This window comes from Kwoniella newhampshirensis (genome assembly GCF_039105145.1).
Source record: "Kwoniella newhampshirensis strain CBS 13917 chromosome 10 map unlocalized Ctg15, whole genome shotgun sequence".
Taxonomy (NCBI): Eukaryota; Fungi; Basidiomycota; class Tremellomycetes; order Tremellales; family Cryptococcaceae; genus Kwoniella; species Kwoniella newhampshirensis.
This window is the reverse complement of record NW_027118345.1, coordinates 305022-322075: the sequence shown is the minus strand read 5'-3', so window position 1 is coordinate 322075 and position 17054 is coordinate 305022. Positions and strand designations below refer to the sequence as shown.

The following is a 17054-nucleotide window of genomic DNA, read 5'->3' as shown; positions in this document are numbered from 1 at the left end:
TGTTACGTAAATTCTCATCGCGCCAACCCATCACCGTCACCGCTCAAACCAAACCAATTCAGCGCTGATTCCCAACACCACTCACACACGACCATCTCTTTCATCTATAATCGATTCAGACGTGATCACGACCGCTCATTCCTACACTGTACAACTCAGCGGACATCCTGTAGACACATCTGAGTGATCCCGTTGTCTCTTCCTCCATCACCGGTCCCGCATTATACGACAATCCTCGCGCGATTACCAGGACAAGGCCGCGCCTCCTTCTGACCCTACTCCACCTTTGCTTTTTCACCTCTTCGTCCTTTCCTCACGATTCAGTGAGACTTCTCCGACCTTACGCATAGCTCAGAGCACAACATGGATGCGGAAGCGGCATCCCAGTGGCGCTTCGCCCAGTGCTTCGGTGACAAGGGCGAAGTAGAAGATATAACAGAGGGTGGGTAATCCAGGTATTTCCTTTGTGCAGAGGCTGACTGACCCTTTGACATTTTAGCCGATATCATCTCGACAGTAGAATTTGACCACACTGGTGACTACCTCGCGACAGGTGACAAGGGCGGGCGTGTGGTGTTGTTTGAGAGAAACGAGCAGGTGTGTAAATTGTATACGTCTCTTAAGCATCGCTGATCAACATCGCAGAAACGAGGATGTGAATATAAATTCTACACAGAGGTACGTCTTTACCAAGTCATGCTCCGTTAATATCTAGTTTCAATCCCACGAACCCGAGTTCGACTACCTGAAATCGCTGGAGATCGAGGAGAAGATCAACAGGATTAAATGGTGCAAGAGACAAAACGCAGCCCATTTCTTACTGAGCACTAATGGTGAGTTTCCGATCAGCTACCTCGCTGACCGCCTGCAGACAAAACCATCAAACTATGGAAGGTTTTCGACAAGCAGATCAAGGTCGTCGCGGAGAATAACCACTCTGATGGTTATCCGGGAGGTGGCAATGGAGCATTGCAACCCCCCTTACGTCTTCCCCGCATGACGACTCACGATTCTATAACCGCTGCCGTTCCCAGAAAAGTCTACGCCAACGCCCACGCATATCACATCAATTCGATATCAGTGAACTCGGATGGAGAGACTTACATATCAGCGGATGACTTGAGAATCAATCTGTGGAATCTGAACATCAGCGATCAGAGTTTCAGTGAGTCCCATCAAGCATTATCCCGCTGACGTGCGTAGACATTGTCGACATCAAACCTGTTAACATGGAGGAACTCACCGAGGTGATCACCGCGGCCGAGTTCCACCCAGTACATTGCAACCTCTTCATGTATTCTAGCTCCAAAGGAACGATCAAGCTCGCGGATATGAGAGAGTCAGCCTTGTGCGATTCACATGCCAAACGTGAGTGCTTTCCCCCGAATTCAGCTGACAAGTAGTGTTCGAGGAAGAGGAGGACCCAACACAAAAGTCGTTTTTCTCCGAAATCATCTCCTCCATCTCCGATGTCAAATTCTCACGAGATGGCCAGTACATCTTATCACGGGATTACCTGACGTTGAAGATCTGGGACATCAAGATGGAGAACAAGCCGGTCAAGACCATCAACATCCACGACCACCTTCGTCAGAAGCTCTGTGATTTATATGAAAACGACTGCATCTTTGATAAGTTTGAGTGCACATTCAGTGGCGACGGCAGGTGAGTAGCCATCATTCGGTTACAACCTCCGTTAATCCTCCCGCAGCCAAGTACTCACCGGGTCATACCACAATTACTTCCGCATCTACGATGTCAACGGAGACAATGACGTCGTGTTACAAGCGGACAAGTCAGCCTTCAAAGCGAAGAAGATTGGCGGCGCCCGTGGAAAAGCTCCAGGAAAGAAGGAGGGTCTGCAAACGGAAGGAATCGATTTTGCGAAGAAGATTGTGAGTACCCGTAAAGGACCACCGCTGACATTGCACAGCTACATGCCAGCTGGCACCCGAAGGAGAATACCATCGCTGTGAGTCGTTTGACCTTCCTTATGTCACGAAGCATGCTGACATCCTCTGCAGATCGCGGCCACAAACAACCTGTACGTCCTGTACTCCAGTACCCTCGCTAACCTCACAGCTTCCTGTATTCCACATCGTCATAGTCGATACCCAATCCGCATATCCACGAAGCAAATATCAAACGACCAACTATCCACGTTTCGCTCATACCATCCTGTGTCAAGTCTCAACCAGTTTTCCTCCAATATTTTAGTTTTGTTCTGTCCATGGTGCTGCATTTTCCGTTCTTGGTAGGCACCATCTCGAACCCGTTTCCCCTCCTCCTTTTGATATATTCCCACACACATAGAAAGCAAATGCGATCTGACCTGATTCCGATCTGGTTCGAACAAGGGATGGATCAGACGCTGTCAGTAATAAGGACAGTTCTCGTATTCAGTAGAGACAGGGGTGGAGATGGAGAAGAGGGGAGGGTGAAGAAGAAGTCAATGAAACGAAATGAATCTGTGAGAGGAAAATGAAAAAGTGCCACATTTCAGGAAAATCAACTTTGGAGACGTAAACAAACCACTCTCGCATCTCTCTCTCTCACTCACGCGTCTGTCTTCTTTCTTTTCTTTCCTTCCCCATCCGCTTGCTCTGCTTCATACACGAACACCCACGCACTCTTTCCCATGCTACAAGCATGGCTTTGCTGCAGTCAGACTACAACATAGCATACAACAACCTCCCTTCACTCACTCCGCAAGTCATGTCCAGTACCGTCAAAGACGTGTGGCCCGAAGGAGTGGACGATGTGTCGGTGGAGATTGACATCCCAAGCTTCAATTTTGATTGGGCATTAGACAAGGAGGCCAAATCGGGCAACAGCATCACGACCAAGTCAGAAACAGACCAAGCCTCAAGACTTATAGCCTCGATGTCGATCAAGAGTGGGACATCTAGTCTAGCGTCGCCGCCTTCCTCCTCGACCCCTCCGCCTCGGCTCTCCCATTCAGCTCGATCTTCGTTATCCTCAGCACACCTTGCATCTTTGACGGACGCATCGACAGCGTCAGCTTCGTCCCTCGTCCCGACACCCCCGGGAAGCGGTGTCTCAATGCGTGAATATGCAATACAGTCACACAACACTGATTCAGGTGGAAGTGGAGGATCGGGCAGGATGTATGGTGGTCGCAGATTCCAGCGGGTGGTCTCAGCTCCTCTATCGAGGCAGAAGCCAGATGCAGATGATATGACGGCCGCCACTGCAGAGACGTCAATGGTAAGTCTGGTGACCACATTCGCGCTGACTCGCTAGATGTCGGCCAGCACTTCACATACAGCGACGTTACGGCCCTTGCTTACCCACACCTCGTCATCATCCTCCATCCCCTCGGAATCCACGGTCACGAGCCGTTCACATTTTGTCACTCCGGGGATCACTGACAGAACCCTTTCATCCGCGGCGAGGTCCACAGGGAGGCGGCTAGGCGGCCTATCCAAATTCGGAGGACCGGCACGCAGAGTCGTTGCAAGTGCAGAAAGCGAAGAAACCGATGGAGTGCAACGGAGTAGTCCAGTCCTGATTGGTGGGTGCAAACCAGGCGTAGGCTGGCTAACAATCAGATTCCCCACCACGCCAATCTTCACCGACACACGACCTTCCCCTATCGCCCCCCCATGATACCCGATCCGATCATCGGCCACGGCGAATGAGTCCGCCATTGCAACGCTCCATTCTGCATACGACGATCCTTGAAGAGGGCGAGGCGCCTCGACATACTTCCGAGTACAGACGAGAATCGCCCCGATCAGTTTCCCTAGATCCTGCCGAAGACAAACCGTTCAGACCTTTCAGCCGGCGACCAGAACGAGAAACCCGACCAGTGACTCGCACACTAGAGTCCATGGACATCAACCCGGATCGATATGCTAGACCAATGCCTCGACGATCCCCATCTCCACCTCAGACACGAGTCAGTCCCCCCCCTGCTAATCTGCGGGCCGGTCGACCCGCACCAGCTGTCGAGCCTCGCCCCGCACCTCAAGCTTCAGCCGTCTACGCTGTGACTGCGCCTGCGCAACCTGTCGAACCATCTGCTCCAATACCCGTGCAGGCCGTCAACACCACGCGAGCGTCATTTCTGGTGCGTCATGATTGAGTGACCGACTTACACAGACTGACCCCTCTCAGGTTAACGGCGTGGCTTACGAACGGCTTCAACGGTTGGGAAAAGGTGGTTCGTCCACCGTATATTCCGTTTTGTACTCGGCACCACCCAAGAAACGAGTGATCTACGCGCTGAAAGTGGTCCAGCTTGACCGGGCCGACTCGGAAACTTACCAAAGCTACACTAACGAAATCGAATTGCTCAAGCGACTTCGAGGCCACGATCGAGTCATCCAGCTCATTGACCATCAGATCACATTCAGTCAACCAAATAGACCGCATAGGCTCTTGATGGTGAGTCATACCTGTCTGGCCTCGCTGATACGTAGGTCATGGAATGTGGCGAGATCGACTTTGCAGCGCTGCTGGACGAGCAAAGAGGCAAGGCAATCAATATGAACTTTGTAGGGCTCTACTGGGAACAGGTGAGTGGAAAGCAACCCGTAGCTATGACTAACGGGTAGATGCTGGAAGCCGTCCAGGCGGTACACAAAGAAAATGTTGTGCACACGGATCTCAAACCGGCAAATTTCGTCTTGGTTAAGGGGCGGTTGAAAATCATCGACTTTGGCATTGCGAAAGCCGTTGCGAATGACACGGTAAACATTCAAAGAGATCAACAGGTGAGCAAGACCTTCAGTACCGAGCTGATTTCAGATTGGCACGGTCAATTATATGTCTCCAGAAGCGATCCAGCGAATGAACAATCAAAAGGTGTTAAAGGTGGGTGAGACCTATCCCAATCAAGCTAATGTTCCAGCTTTCATATCCGAGCGACGTCTGGTCACTGGGTTGTATCCTGTACCAGATGATCTATGGCAGTCCTCCTTTCCAACATATCGGTGGCGGACCGCTCGCTAGGATGGGTGTCATCGCGGACCCGAATCACATCATCACCTATCCTGAGATGGCGGTCCCGAAAACCGCGGTCGGTGTAGGTCTGGATGGCCATCCGATCAATCCTGCGACCCTGGCTGTCGCAGTCAGCCCCGCTGCCATCGATTCGATGCAAAGATGCCTGTCGTACCGAAAGGAGCATCGCTTGACCATATCGGAATTGTTGCATCATGAGTTCCTCAAACCGAAGATCAGGGGTAAGTCTAGTGTGCCTGGACTTGTGGCTAATCGCGCAGCACCCGCCGTGCCGCCAGGTTCGACGACAATTACCCAAGATCAGATGGAACGCTTGGTCAACTTCATCTTGTTCGAGAATGGCCTATCCGAGTTGCCAGACGGAAATCACACTGCGGAGGTACGTTGCGAGATGCAACATGAGCTGACTGGTAGGATCTCTTCTCTCAACTCCAAGCGCAAAACGCTCTATCCGACTGAAATATATAATAGTAAGGTTGTACCAGTAATACATCATAGCATCTTTTGGGTCTCCGTTGTCTCCCCATCGCATCATATAGTTACAAGCATACATGTCGTAATCCGGCGGGCACCTTATGTATCTGCTCAACCCATCCTCCGGATTTGCACATTCAGTATCGTTTGTATCCTTCGTCTGACACGTAGTCGTATAGAGACAAGTCATCCCCTTCGGTCGAGAAGGTCTGATGATAGGACGCCTGTTGCGGTTCGTACATGTGGTGGGGAACTCGCGAAACGGTCGGCGAAGACATGATATTCGCCGTCGTCTCGATGTCGTAGTCGTCTCGTAGCACTTCCACGGAGCCGTCGCCGCGAACCTCGACGCCGGATAACAGGCCGTGCCCCTCAGATACCGGACTGTAACTCCATCGTTGAGTGGTCTTTGGGACTGGTGCGAGAAGGGGCGCAGGGGACAGCGGGGCTGCAGGAAGTGGACGAGTTACTGGCTCAATTGGAACCTCCACCAAAGAGCGCACCGAGGCGGGTGGCGGGGGAAGGAGGTGACCATCAGCGGAAAGGATGGGGAAGTGGAAATTCTCAGGGTTGGGAGAATAAGGCGAGTACAGGGATGGTGAGGCGGATGATGAACCGGAGTCGCTTCCGTGCATTTCAGACGAGGAAGCGGAGAGCGGAGAGGTGGGCTGCAAGGACGATTGACGCGAGAGGGATAGTTGCGGCCGGCGTGGGATCAATGGGGATCCAATGCTTGACATCGGGCGATCCATCTTTGCTTGGGACGATTTGTCTCGAGCTCTGTACCAACGACGGGTGTAGATTCCCGCGAGGATGACAAGTACCACGCCACCTGAGTCCACGAGTCAGCAGGAGAGCGCGACACCCATGATCAGCACTCACAAACGCCAAGTACAACGGCGAGCGCGACCTTGTCGTCTGGCGCCAGTGCCGCGCAGACATTGCCATCTGAATCGTACGTCTTTCCACTCTGCGAACAGTCAGCGAGCTCTGTGGCAGTGCCGGTCCTCACTCACGGTATTTCCGAGATGATACGCGCAACCGCGTCGGGAGAGTTGAGGGGCCATGGTGCGAGTGGGGATTGGATAGATTGGGATTGACGGCGTCGATGCATTTACGTCTGCATCTGTGTACATATATATACTCGAGGCGTCTCGAAAAAGAAGCCGTCAGCCATCTCGAACATTACAAGATGGGAATGATATGTCGCGTATGATGGTGAGGAATGAACCGGGTTCAACTTGTGTGTTATATCCATTCGACCTGACATGCTTTCGGATACAAATGCATAGGCACGATGCAGCAGTACTAACTACGACTATCTAAAGGCTACATCTAGGTCGAATCGATACATGTCTAGCAATCTAGTGAGAGATGATGAACTGCAATTGACCGTTCTCGAGGTGGTTGACTTTGACCTGGTCCAACGTGTCGACAACGTAATGAGCACCAATGCTGTCGATCTGGTGTCGCTTGTGTGATGTGCAGACAGCAATGACAGTGGCTCCGGAAGCGACACCGGCCTTGATTCCAGAAGGCGAATCTTCGAAGACAACGGCACGCGTCGGGTCGATGCCAAGGTCAGAAGCAGCAAGAAGGAAGGGGTCGGGGAAAGGCTTTCCTCGAAGAAGTCGAGAGTCGTCGGCGGTCACACAAACTTTGGGGATGGTGATTCTATAGAAGGCCAGGAATAAGCACGGAAACACATTGTTTTTCAAGGGTCAACTCACCCAGTACGACTAAGGCAACCATGGCAATAAGTCTTGGCGCCAGACGTCGCGACCGCGTATTTCCCCTCAGGCAGGGAATTGATCAAGTCTCGGACTCCAGGGAGAATCCTGACGCTCATGTCGACAATCTTCTCGTTTTCCTCCTGCTCGTCTTCGAACGGAGAATCGTCCTCGATCGCAGCTTCCTCAATGGTCTGCGACAATTTGTAATTTGTAAAGTTGAGGGTGTCTGAAGTGGTGAATCGGAAAGAGGGATGTCGGGTGATATCAGAGGCGGCGCTGTTCGGCGTAAGGGGAGTCATGGGCGATCGCGAAGAGGATATTGATCCGCGCGCGGATCGGGCAGAGGAGAAAGAGGACTTTCGCGACTCAGGCGGTGTATCGGCAAAGGCAAGGATGGACCTTTCGAATTCTGGGCAATGTCAGCTTACGACTGCAGAATGTTGGTTGCACTCACTGTCAACCTCTCGCTCAACGTGCTCTTTTCTGAGTCCGGGCACAAGCTCCATGAGGTTGTCACTCGCTCGTCGTCCGTGAGTCGCCTTGATGACAGCTTCGGGCTCGAGACCGAGCTCGTTAGCCTTGGCTGTCCAGGCTGCCTCGACAGCTGCGATGGAATCGGTGAGAGTACCGTCCTGAAGAGAGGTCAGTCACAATTGCACTGTAGAATGCCAAACAAGTGCCGCTCACCATGTCAAATAACACACCGTCGGCGGTGAAAGTGGCAGTGTTGGCGAATTGAACAGACATGCTGATTTTCTTTTGTTTTCTTTTTCTTGGATGCAAAAGTGAGAGGTTATTTTTGTGAAGAGGGACGAACGGTAGGTACGAGAGGTAAAGCAGGTATATATATATGTGTGTGTATATAGGTATCGACAGCTGTCTGGCTCGTTCAGTCCGAGACTCGATTCGAAATTAGACCGGGAGAAGACGAGGGAGAAAGGGGAAAAAAAAAGGATCTGGGACCGAGGCGACGCGGACATGAGCCAATTTTAGCGGCAAGCAACGGCATCGCACCGTCACCGGCTGGTCCAGATCGGCTGTGAGAACGAGCCCTCTGGTACGACGGCGAAGCAGAGCAACGTGCATGGAAAGATAACGATCACGGCGATGATCAGGGTAGATAGCGTAAGATCTGTCCAAATACAGCAGCTGTGATCGCAGAGGGAAGTAGATGACGCGGTGGCACTAGAACAGGATCCTGATCGGAAAAACATAACTTGCGAATCTGTGGCATCAGAGCGCAGGGAACATGAGAAAAGCACGGGTTATGACGTTTTCTTTTTCTATTCCAAGTGATCTAGGATCCCAGATGTATTTCTCCCGCTCGGACTAATCTCTCCTTCACTCGTACTCGAAGGCACAGCTGTTCTCTAGCTACACAGGAGGGAGGGCATTGCTCTCACAGGAGAATAGAAGTTGTCAGAGACTTTTCTGGAAGATCCCCCCGAAGCATTTTTCCAGTTTTATCTTCATGCGCAGAGTGATTTAATACCGTCGTGTACTAAAGTTATGAAGTCGTTGATCCACACTAGTCCTGATATGGGGCATTTCCGGCCAAAGAGCCTGCTTTTGTGACTCCCCCCCCTCACCTCCGCATTTAATCCTACGTCCCACTTCGGGCACCGACGCGTCTTCTTCATCAGATGGGAAAAGTCCGACGGTGGTGGCCGTTTCTCTGTTTTGTCACGGGCGCCGAGGTCGCACCCGTGGGAAAATTGATCAAAGGATGCGTAACTAGCCGCCAAGACTTTTCCTTACCCCCTCACCAGAGGATCCTCACACGTGACATCTTGGTTCGATGTAAAAATGAGGGGCAATTTTAGATACGGTGACGGAAATAGTGAATTGTTTCCCAATCTTAATGCCGCTGTGGTCCCAACGCCAAAATGATTCAAGGGGAAGATGACTCAGGGTCCACTTGTTACTCTGTTACGACCATGGGAAAATGGGGAGACATATGCCGCATCACCACCACCACCCCACCACCCAAAAACCAACCACCCACCACAGAGTGACTAGACTCCAACAAACCAAAACCTCCCACGACTCGACGTTTTTCTCCTTTCTTCTCTTCACAGTACAAATCCTCATCTCTTCCACTTTCATCGCCTCCTCTTCTCAAATCACAAACAAAAAAACAAATCACAAACAGATACAAAATGGTCACTCAAGTCGGTATCAACGGTTTCGGTGAGTTGCGTGTCGCATAACGGTCAATGGCTTCAACGAATGATGACCGACTTCATCCCGCAGGACGTATCGGTCGAATCGTCCTCAGGTATGTCTTCCGCCTTCACATTCATCATCTTCATCACTGACCCCTCCTCGTAGGAACGCCATCGAGCATGGTGACCTCGAGGTCGTCGCCATCAACGAGTGAGTATTCTTGACATGAAAATCGAGGCCATCCCGCCCAACATGCTGACAAATCATCAGCCCCTTCATCGACCTCGGCTACATGGTACGCTTCTCCCGCTCCAGTTCCCAAGTCGTCACTAACGGCCTTGCAGGTCTACATGTTCAAGTACGACTCTACCCACGGTCGATTCAAGGGCGATGTCTCCAGCAAGGACGGCAAGCTCGTCATCAACGGCAAGAGCATCACCGTCTTCGGTGAGAAGGACCCCTCCAACATCAAGTGGGGTGAGGCCGGTGCCGACTACGTTGTCGAGTCCACGGGTGTCTTCACCACCATCGACTCGGCTACTGCCCACATCAAGGGTGGTGCCAAGAAGGTCATCATCTCTGCCCCCTCTGCCGATGCCCCTATGTGAGTGGAGGCGAATACCGGATCGGGAACGCCGCTCTAACAAGTCTTTACAGGTTCGTCTGCGGTGTCAACCTCGACAAGTACAAGTCCGAGTACAAGATCATCTCCAACGCTTCTTGTACCACCAACTGTCTTGCTCCCCTCGCTAAGGTCATTCACGACAACGTGCGTAGTCTGTATCATGAAATTCTGATTTTCACTAATCCACCCTCAGTTCACCATCATTGAGGGTCTCATGAGCACCATCCACGCTACTACTGCCACCCAGAAGACTGTCGATGGTCCTTCCCACAGTAAGCAAGCTACATATCGATCCAATTCCTGCAGCCGCTGATCATCTGAGCTTCTAGAGGACTGGCGAGGTGGTCGAGGTGCTGCCGCCAACATCATCCCCTCTTCTACCGGTGCCGCCAAGGCCGTCGGAAAGGTCATCCCCGAGCTCAACGGCAAGCTCACCGGTTTGTCCTTCCGAGTTCCCACTTCCGATGTCTCTGTCGTCGACCTTGTTGCTCGAATTGAGAAGGGCGCTTCTTACGATGAGATCAAGGCCGTCATCAAGAAGGCTTCTGAGAGCCCCGAGTTGAAGGGTATTTTGGGGTAAGTGGGTCATTCATTATCCTGGATCCGTCTAACCCTTTTACAGTTACACCGAAGATGATGTCGTCTCCACTGACTTCGTCGGTTCCACTGAGTCCTCCATCTTCGACGCCAAGGCCGGTATCGCTTTGAACGCCAACTTCGTCAAGCTCGTCTCTTGGGTGAGTCTCTCTCCTCATGACGCCAGGGGCGCACCGCTAATCCCTTCTCATAGTACGACAACGAGTACGGTTACTCTCGACGAGTTTGTGACCTTGTTGCTTACATCGCCGCCGTTGACGCCAAGGCTCAGTAAACATATCTTCTCAGCTTTTTGAATAGTCTTTTGAAGATGCAATACATTTGTCAACGTGTTGCTCACAACCTCCTTGACACGACAGGACTTGCATACCTAAATGCTACATCTCGCTAGCAGATCCCTTCACGAGTCGTTTCTTGCCACGATCAAGGCCTGTGGATCAATGCTGATCCATTGCTGACCCGCGGCACCTCAAAGCCTCAATCACGTGGCCATCTGTCTTGCAGCACTCGGCTGACTCTCGCCTGCTATGCCGCAAAAGCAAGCCTATAGCTGGTCCATATCGGGCGCAGACCAAATGTATAGATTGAAAATCCTTAGTACCTAGGGGCGCCCCGCAGCCCCTTCTGCTGCTCAACGAGTGCTCTGCTCTGCATCGCCTCTCTCCTATATTTTCACCCGGCAGCTGGACTGCAAACTTTCTCAAGCTTTCCGAATCCCTCATAACTCTGCGCCGTCGGTCTGATGAAGAGGGTCAACTAGCATGACGATTTACGGGGAGACAGCGACTTAAGCCGGTTCAGAACGACAAGCTCGTTGACAGTCGATCTCACCTGACAATCAATTCTGTCACAGGAGGTCTCCTAGGCAAATCTTGACTCTGCAATATGGATGAGCGCGAGTGGCGTTGCCAAAATAAGCGAGTCGCCCGCACGGCGGCTGGTGCTTCTCTGGTCGAGCGCATTTTTTTGATATTCGCAGCGGGTATGAGATAACAGTTAAAAGTATACGACTACAGTCATGTCGCATAAGTGTTCACCATGGACCGGTATGAGGTGAAAGGCCTATCTCATGAATGTGCATACCTGACCGTGTCCGTAAAAGGTGGTATGTGCTCATCAGATATGATTCATCGGTGCCAGGGTCTCTGAATGACTGTTACAGTCGCACGCATTCGAAGATTGACAGCTGAAGTTTACTTCCAACTTGTTGGCCGGAGAAAATGTCTGAACAGCGCGCCTGTCGCATATGCATGCTCAATCATTGCTCTCCCAAATGCTCTGTTTGTGGGCTACAATTTACTCATAACATGCAAGTCATCTCTTCCAAGCCATTACGCTTCAAATGCCACCGAAAAGTTGACGTCTATGGTGTGAAAATGGGTAGGTGGCGAACACTTAATCAAGTTGAATGTACCATCTGATAACCTGACCATCCCATTCCATCATCTTACCACCATGCTCTGCTTTTGTCGTCTTCGCTAACACCTTGCCATCGCAGAACTCTTTCGCGCTGATCATGCACTTTGTCTGTGTCTCCTCGAAGATGTCGAAGATGTGGAAGATATCAAGAGGAGTTCACATAACGATGCACTATTCGTGGTCGTGGCGGAATGGCCGTCGTGACAAGAACCAATGATGTGCGAGGTACTCATTTGACCAACCCTTGTTAGACGATGTGTACACCCAATTCATAGACGCCAAGCGGTCAGGCAGGTACCACTGATCATGCATGTCTTTGCCTTTGAAGATGACAAGAGGCGGCAGGGCTCTGCCGGCGGCCGAGAAGCATTCAATTGTTGTGACCCACTCTCGACGGGGCGGTGCTGACTTGGACGCCTTGACCTTCCTTGCCTTATTCTTCCCTTCTCCATCTTCTTTGTCTCCACTGCCGTCCAGTCTGACAAACAGAACCATTGTAGACTGTGTCTGACCCATAGCGTACCCTGTCTCATCCATGTTATACATGTTGCAAGGCAAGTAACCATTCTTGTCAAGGAGAGTTTTGACCTCAGCAAACCACAGCTCAAGCGTCTTGGGAGTTGCAGCTTCAATTTTCTGCTTGTTGATGGGACGAGACCATACACTAGAGACTTTTGTGTGCCGCTTACGGAACATGTCAAGCCGAGTGTGGCCTAAGGGAGATATTGGATGGTTAGGAGATGTATTGGGATTTTCAAAGTTTGGCAGCAACCTCTCTGACAATTGCAGGCGTAGGAGGGTGGCCACAGAGTGATAGTCGGTGAATGTAGTCAACTATGCAGTCCTCCTCTTCGGGTGTCAGGACTTGGTGTTACGACCCGTCCGGGAGGAATCCTAGGACAGCGTACATAGATAGACTTGGATGAGAAGGTAATTCATAAACTTCTGTAAGGTCACGGGCAAGCGGTGTGTAACTATGAAGGATCACAAGCTAGCTATGGGGATTACTCTGGTATCACTGATAGGTGTCTTCCTAGCAACAGGTATGACGACCGTTGATACTTTTGTAGAGGGAGAGTATTGTCACGATGGTCAATGTGGCCTCAGTCAATGAACCCTATCACACAACGAGACAGTATACTATGAGGAAACGACGATAACGAGGATAACGAGGATAGCGAGGATGGCGAGGAACTTGACGCGGATATCTAGAAGGGCTTGTAGCAGTTCTAGATAGAGTGAGGTACCACAGTGATATCATTGAACAATGAGCAAGGTACTAGGTATGACTTTCAATCGAGAAATCGCTAGGGAAAGACTAGAACAACCAGAACTAAGACAATGTATATATATACTGTCACGATTGCATACCAGTAAGGCCAACTCCCGACAAAGTTCCCAGGAGTTTGACAAACAATTGAACAAGACGGCATTCATCGGAGAAGGAACCGAAACTTTGGCAAACTTATCAACCCTATTCACCACATACGGTAAATACACAAATTGTTCAGCCACTCGAGGTTTCTTTCTACATCCGGCGAAAAGATCGCTACACATGCAAGGTTTGGCGAACTTGTGCGAAGAAAAGGATATATACATGAACGTAGCAAAAGGAGAAAGGAGTTCCCCGTCGATTCTAGATTTTTGTCCTACCGTAGTACCTTTGAATATGATCATCTTGAATAACCTCGATACATCGACCAACATTTACTTGGCTGTTCTCGACAGAGAACCCTCAAGTTAGAAACAAGATTTAGCCCAAGTCTCACCAACATCGCGTATCTTGTTCCAAGTCGGGAGCACATCGACGATAGTAGACTTTTCGTTGTTTGCCTTGTAAGCTGAAACGACGGACATCCCCGTTGGCCCCGTGACAACCAGGAATTCAGACCATCTGGCTTGTCGGTGATTGAGTTGTTTGGTTGTTGTTAAGTATTCCAAAGGGTCGGTATATACTTTGATAGGTTGAGCTGTTCCTTCTAGGTAGTGTCGCCATTCTCTGAATGCAGAGACAATGGCCAACATTTCTTTGTTGTGGATTTCATAGTGGCTGGAATCATCTTGCGGGACATAAACACAATTGGATGAAGGTTCCCATTTTCTTCTTGGGACAAAATGCCAGCAATGGCATAATCGGAGGCGTCGGTTTCTAGAACAAGTTGTTTCTGTGGATCAAAGTGGCGAAGTAAGTCGGCTGAAGTGAACGCTCACTTGAGCCGTTCAAACGCATGAGTTTCAGATTGTCCCCATTCAAAAGCCAAGTTCTATATCAGCGCTAGAAATGCGACCGATAAATACGACCCAAATGTGAAACAAATAAGAGAATGTCAAATGAAGCAAACTGAACTGCCCCAATAGACTAATAGGTGTTTGCGCAGGGTTGTAACACCAATCCCAACTGCAACACTCCTACCGGTCAGTCCTCAGCGCGCCTTGCTGGATCAAATAGCTGCATTGGATGAACAGTCTGTCACGATCATATACCAATAAGGCCAAACCCCGTCAAAGTTCCCAGTAGTTTGACAAACATTTGGACAAAACGGCATTCATCGGAGAAGGAACCGAAACTTTGGCAAACTTATCAACCCTATTCACCACATACGGTAAATACACAAATTGTTCAGCCACTCGAGGTTTCTTTCTACATCCGGCGAAAAGATCGCTACACATGCAAGGTTTGGCGAACTTGTGCGAAGAAAAGGATATATACATGAACGTAGCAAAAGGAGAAAGGAGTTCCCCGTCGATTCTAGATTTTTGTCCTACCGTAGTACCTTTGAATATTATCATCTTGAATAACCTCGATACATCGACCAACATTTACTTGGCTGTTCTCGGCAGAGAATCCTCGAGTTAGAACACAATTTACCCAAGTCTCACCAACATCGCGTATCTTGTCCCAAGTCGGGAGCACATCGACGATAGTAGACTTTTCGTTGTTTGCCTTGTAAGCTGAAACGACGGACATCCCCGTTGGCCCCGTGACAACCAGGAATTCAGACCATCTGGCTTGTCGGTGATTGAGTTGTTTGGTTGTTGTTAAGTATTCCAAAGGGTCGGTATATACTTTGATAGGTTGAGCTGTTCCTTCTAGGTAGTGTCGCCATTCTCTGAATGCAGAGACAATGGCCAACATTTCTTTGTTGTGGATTTCATAGTGGCTGGAATCATCTTGCGGGACATAAACACAATTGGATGAAGGTTCCCATTTTCTTCTTGGGACAAAATGCCAGCAATGGCATAATCGGAGGCGTCGGTTTCTAGAACAAGTTGTTTCTGTGGATCAAAGTGGCGAAGTAAGTCGGCTGAAGTGAACGCTCACTTGAGCCGTTCAAACGCATGAGTTTCAGATTGTCCCCATTCAAAAGCCAAGTTCTATATCAGCGCTAGAAATGCGACCGATAAATACGACCCAAATGTGAAACAAATAAGAGAATGTCAAATGAAGCAAACTGAACTGCCCCAATAGACTAATAGGTGTTTGCGCAGGGTTGTAACACCAATCCCAACTGCAACACTCCTACCGGTCAGTCCTCAGCGCGCCTTGCTGGATCAAATAGCTGCATTGGATGAACAGTCTGTCACGATCATATACCAATAAGGCCAAACCCCGTCAAAGTTCCCAGTAGTTTGACAAACATTTGGACAAAACGGCATTCATCGGAGAAGGAACCGAAACTTTGGCAAACTTATCAACCCTATTCACCACATACGGTAAATACACAAATTGTTCAGCCACTCGAGGTTTCTTTCTACATCCGGCGAAAAGATCGCTACACATGCAAGGTTTGGCGAACTTGTGCGAAGAAAAGGATATATACATGAACGTAGCAAAAGGAGAAAGGAGTTCCCCGTCGATTCTAGATTTTTGTCCTACCGTAGTACCTTTGAATATTATCATCTTGAATAACCTCGATACATCGACCAACATTTACTTGGCTGTTCTCGGCAGAGAATCCTCGAGTTAGAACACAATTTACCCAAGTCTCACCAACATCGCGTATCTTGTCCCAAGTCGGGAGCACATCGACGATAGTAGACTTTTCGTTGTTTGCCTTGTAAGCTGAAACGACGGACATCCCTGTTGGCCCCGTGACAACCAGGAATTCAGACCATCTGGCTTGTCGGTGATTGAGTTGTTTGGTTGTTGTTAAGTATTCCAAAGGGTCGGTATATACTTTGATAGGTTGAGCTGTTCCTTCTAGGTAGTGTCGCCATTCTCTGAATGCAGAGACAATGGCCAACATTTCTTTGTTGTGGATTTCATAGTGGCTGGAATCATCTTGCGGGACATAAACACAATTGGATGAAGGTTCCCATTTTCTTCTTGGGACAAAATGCCAGCAATGGCATAATCGGAGGCGTCGGTTTCTAGAACAAGTTGTTTCTGTGGATCAAAGTGGCGAAGTAAGTCGGCTGAAGTGAACGCTCACTTGAGCCGTTCAAACGCATGAGTTTCAGATTGTCCCCATTCAAAAGCCAAGTTCTATATCAGCGCTAGAAATGCGACCGATAAATACGACCCAAATGTGAAACAAATAAGAGAATGTCAAATGAAGCAAACTGAACTGCCCCAATAGACTAATAGGTGTTTGCGCAGGGTTGTAACACCAATCCCAACTGCAACACTCCTACCGGTCAGTCCTCAGCGCGCCTTGCTGGATCAAATAGCTGCATTGGATGAACAGTCTGTCACGATCATATACCAATAAGGCCAAACCCCGTCAAAGTTCCCAGTAGTTTGACAAACATTTGGACAAAACGGCATTCATCGGAGAAGGAACCGAAACTTTGGCAAACTTATCAACCCTATTCACCACATACGGTAAATACACAAATTGTTCAGCCACTCGAGGTTTCTTTCTACATCCGGCGAAAAGATCGCTACACATGCAAGGTTTGGCGAACTTGTGCGAAGAAAAGGATATATACATGAACGTAGCAAAAGGAGAAAGGAGTTCCCCGTCGATTCTAGATTTTTGTCCTACCGTAGTACCTTTGAATATTATCATCTTGAATAACCTCGATACATCGACCAACATTTACTTGGC

At 49.7% G+C, this 17054-nt stretch overlaps 6 protein-coding genes across 6 annotated transcripts; 4 read left to right on the top strand and 2 right to left on the bottom strand.

Annotated features, from left to right (window-relative positions):
• Nucleotides 1-363: 363 nt before the first annotated feature.
• On the top strand, nucleotides 364-2074 carry IAR55_007076 (serine/threonine-protein phosphatase 2A regulatory subunit B beta isoform; the record flags this gene model as incomplete). The annotated part of the gene is made up of 8 exons (XM_066950152.1): nucleotides 364-442; nucleotides 500-597; nucleotides 646-655; nucleotides 872-1165; nucleotides 1404-1665; nucleotides 1712-1895; nucleotides 1945-1972; nucleotides 2025-2074. The coding sequence occupies 8 exons, from the start codon at nucleotides 364-366 to the stop codon at nucleotides 2072-2074; spliced, it is 1005 nt and encodes a 334-aa protein (XP_066799367.1).
• Nucleotides 2075-2649: 575 nt separating this feature from the next.
• IAR55_007075 (uncharacterized protein) lies at nucleotides 2650-3264 on the top strand (the record flags this gene model as incomplete). The annotated part of the gene is made up of 1 exon (XM_066950151.1): nucleotides 2650-3264. One exon carries the CDS (start codon nucleotides 2650-2652, stop codon nucleotides 3262-3264), a length of 615 nt encoding a protein of 204 aa, XP_066799366.1.
• Nucleotides 3265-3658: 394 nt separating this feature from the next.
• On the top strand, nucleotides 3659-5448 carry IAR55_007074 (uncharacterized protein; the record flags this gene model as incomplete). The annotated part of the gene is made up of 7 exons (XM_066950150.1): nucleotides 3659-4093; nucleotides 4141-4410; nucleotides 4464-4541; nucleotides 4599-4739; nucleotides 4877-5210; nucleotides 5294-5368; nucleotides 5426-5448. The coding sequence occupies 7 exons, from the start codon at nucleotides 3659-3661 to the stop codon at nucleotides 5446-5448; spliced, it is 1356 nt and encodes a 451-aa protein (XP_066799365.1).
• A 152-nt stretch (nucleotides 5449-5600) lies between these two features.
• Nucleotides 5601-6530, bottom strand: IAR55_007073 (uncharacterized protein; the record flags this gene model as incomplete). Its single annotated transcript, XM_066950149.1, has 3 exons — nucleotides 5601-6295; nucleotides 6346-6433; nucleotides 6480-6530. 3 exons carry the CDS (start codon nucleotides 6528-6530, stop codon nucleotides 5601-5603), a joined length of 834 nt encoding a protein of 277 aa, XP_066799364.1.
• A 297-nt stretch (nucleotides 6531-6827) lies between these two features.
• Nucleotides 6828-7943, bottom strand: IAR55_007072 (uncharacterized protein; the record flags this gene model as incomplete). The annotated part of the gene is made up of 4 exons (XM_066950148.1): nucleotides 6828-7137; nucleotides 7194-7605; nucleotides 7651-7828; nucleotides 7884-7943. The coding sequence occupies 4 exons, from the start codon at nucleotides 7941-7943 to the stop codon at nucleotides 6828-6830; spliced, it is 960 nt and encodes a 319-aa protein (XP_066799363.1).
• A 1412-nt stretch (nucleotides 7944-9355) lies between these two features.
• Nucleotides 9356-10858, top strand: IAR55_007071 (glyceraldehyde-3-phosphate dehydrogenase; the record flags this gene model as incomplete). Its single annotated transcript, XM_066950147.1, has 10 exons — nucleotides 9356-9386; nucleotides 9450-9474; nucleotides 9528-9572; nucleotides 9633-9657; nucleotides 9707-9966; nucleotides 10020-10131; nucleotides 10181-10259; nucleotides 10317-10563; nucleotides 10610-10724; nucleotides 10778-10858. 10 exons carry the CDS (start codon nucleotides 9356-9358, stop codon nucleotides 10856-10858), a joined length of 1020 nt encoding a protein of 339 aa, XP_066799362.1.
• Nucleotides 10859-17054: the final 6196 nt, after the last annotated feature.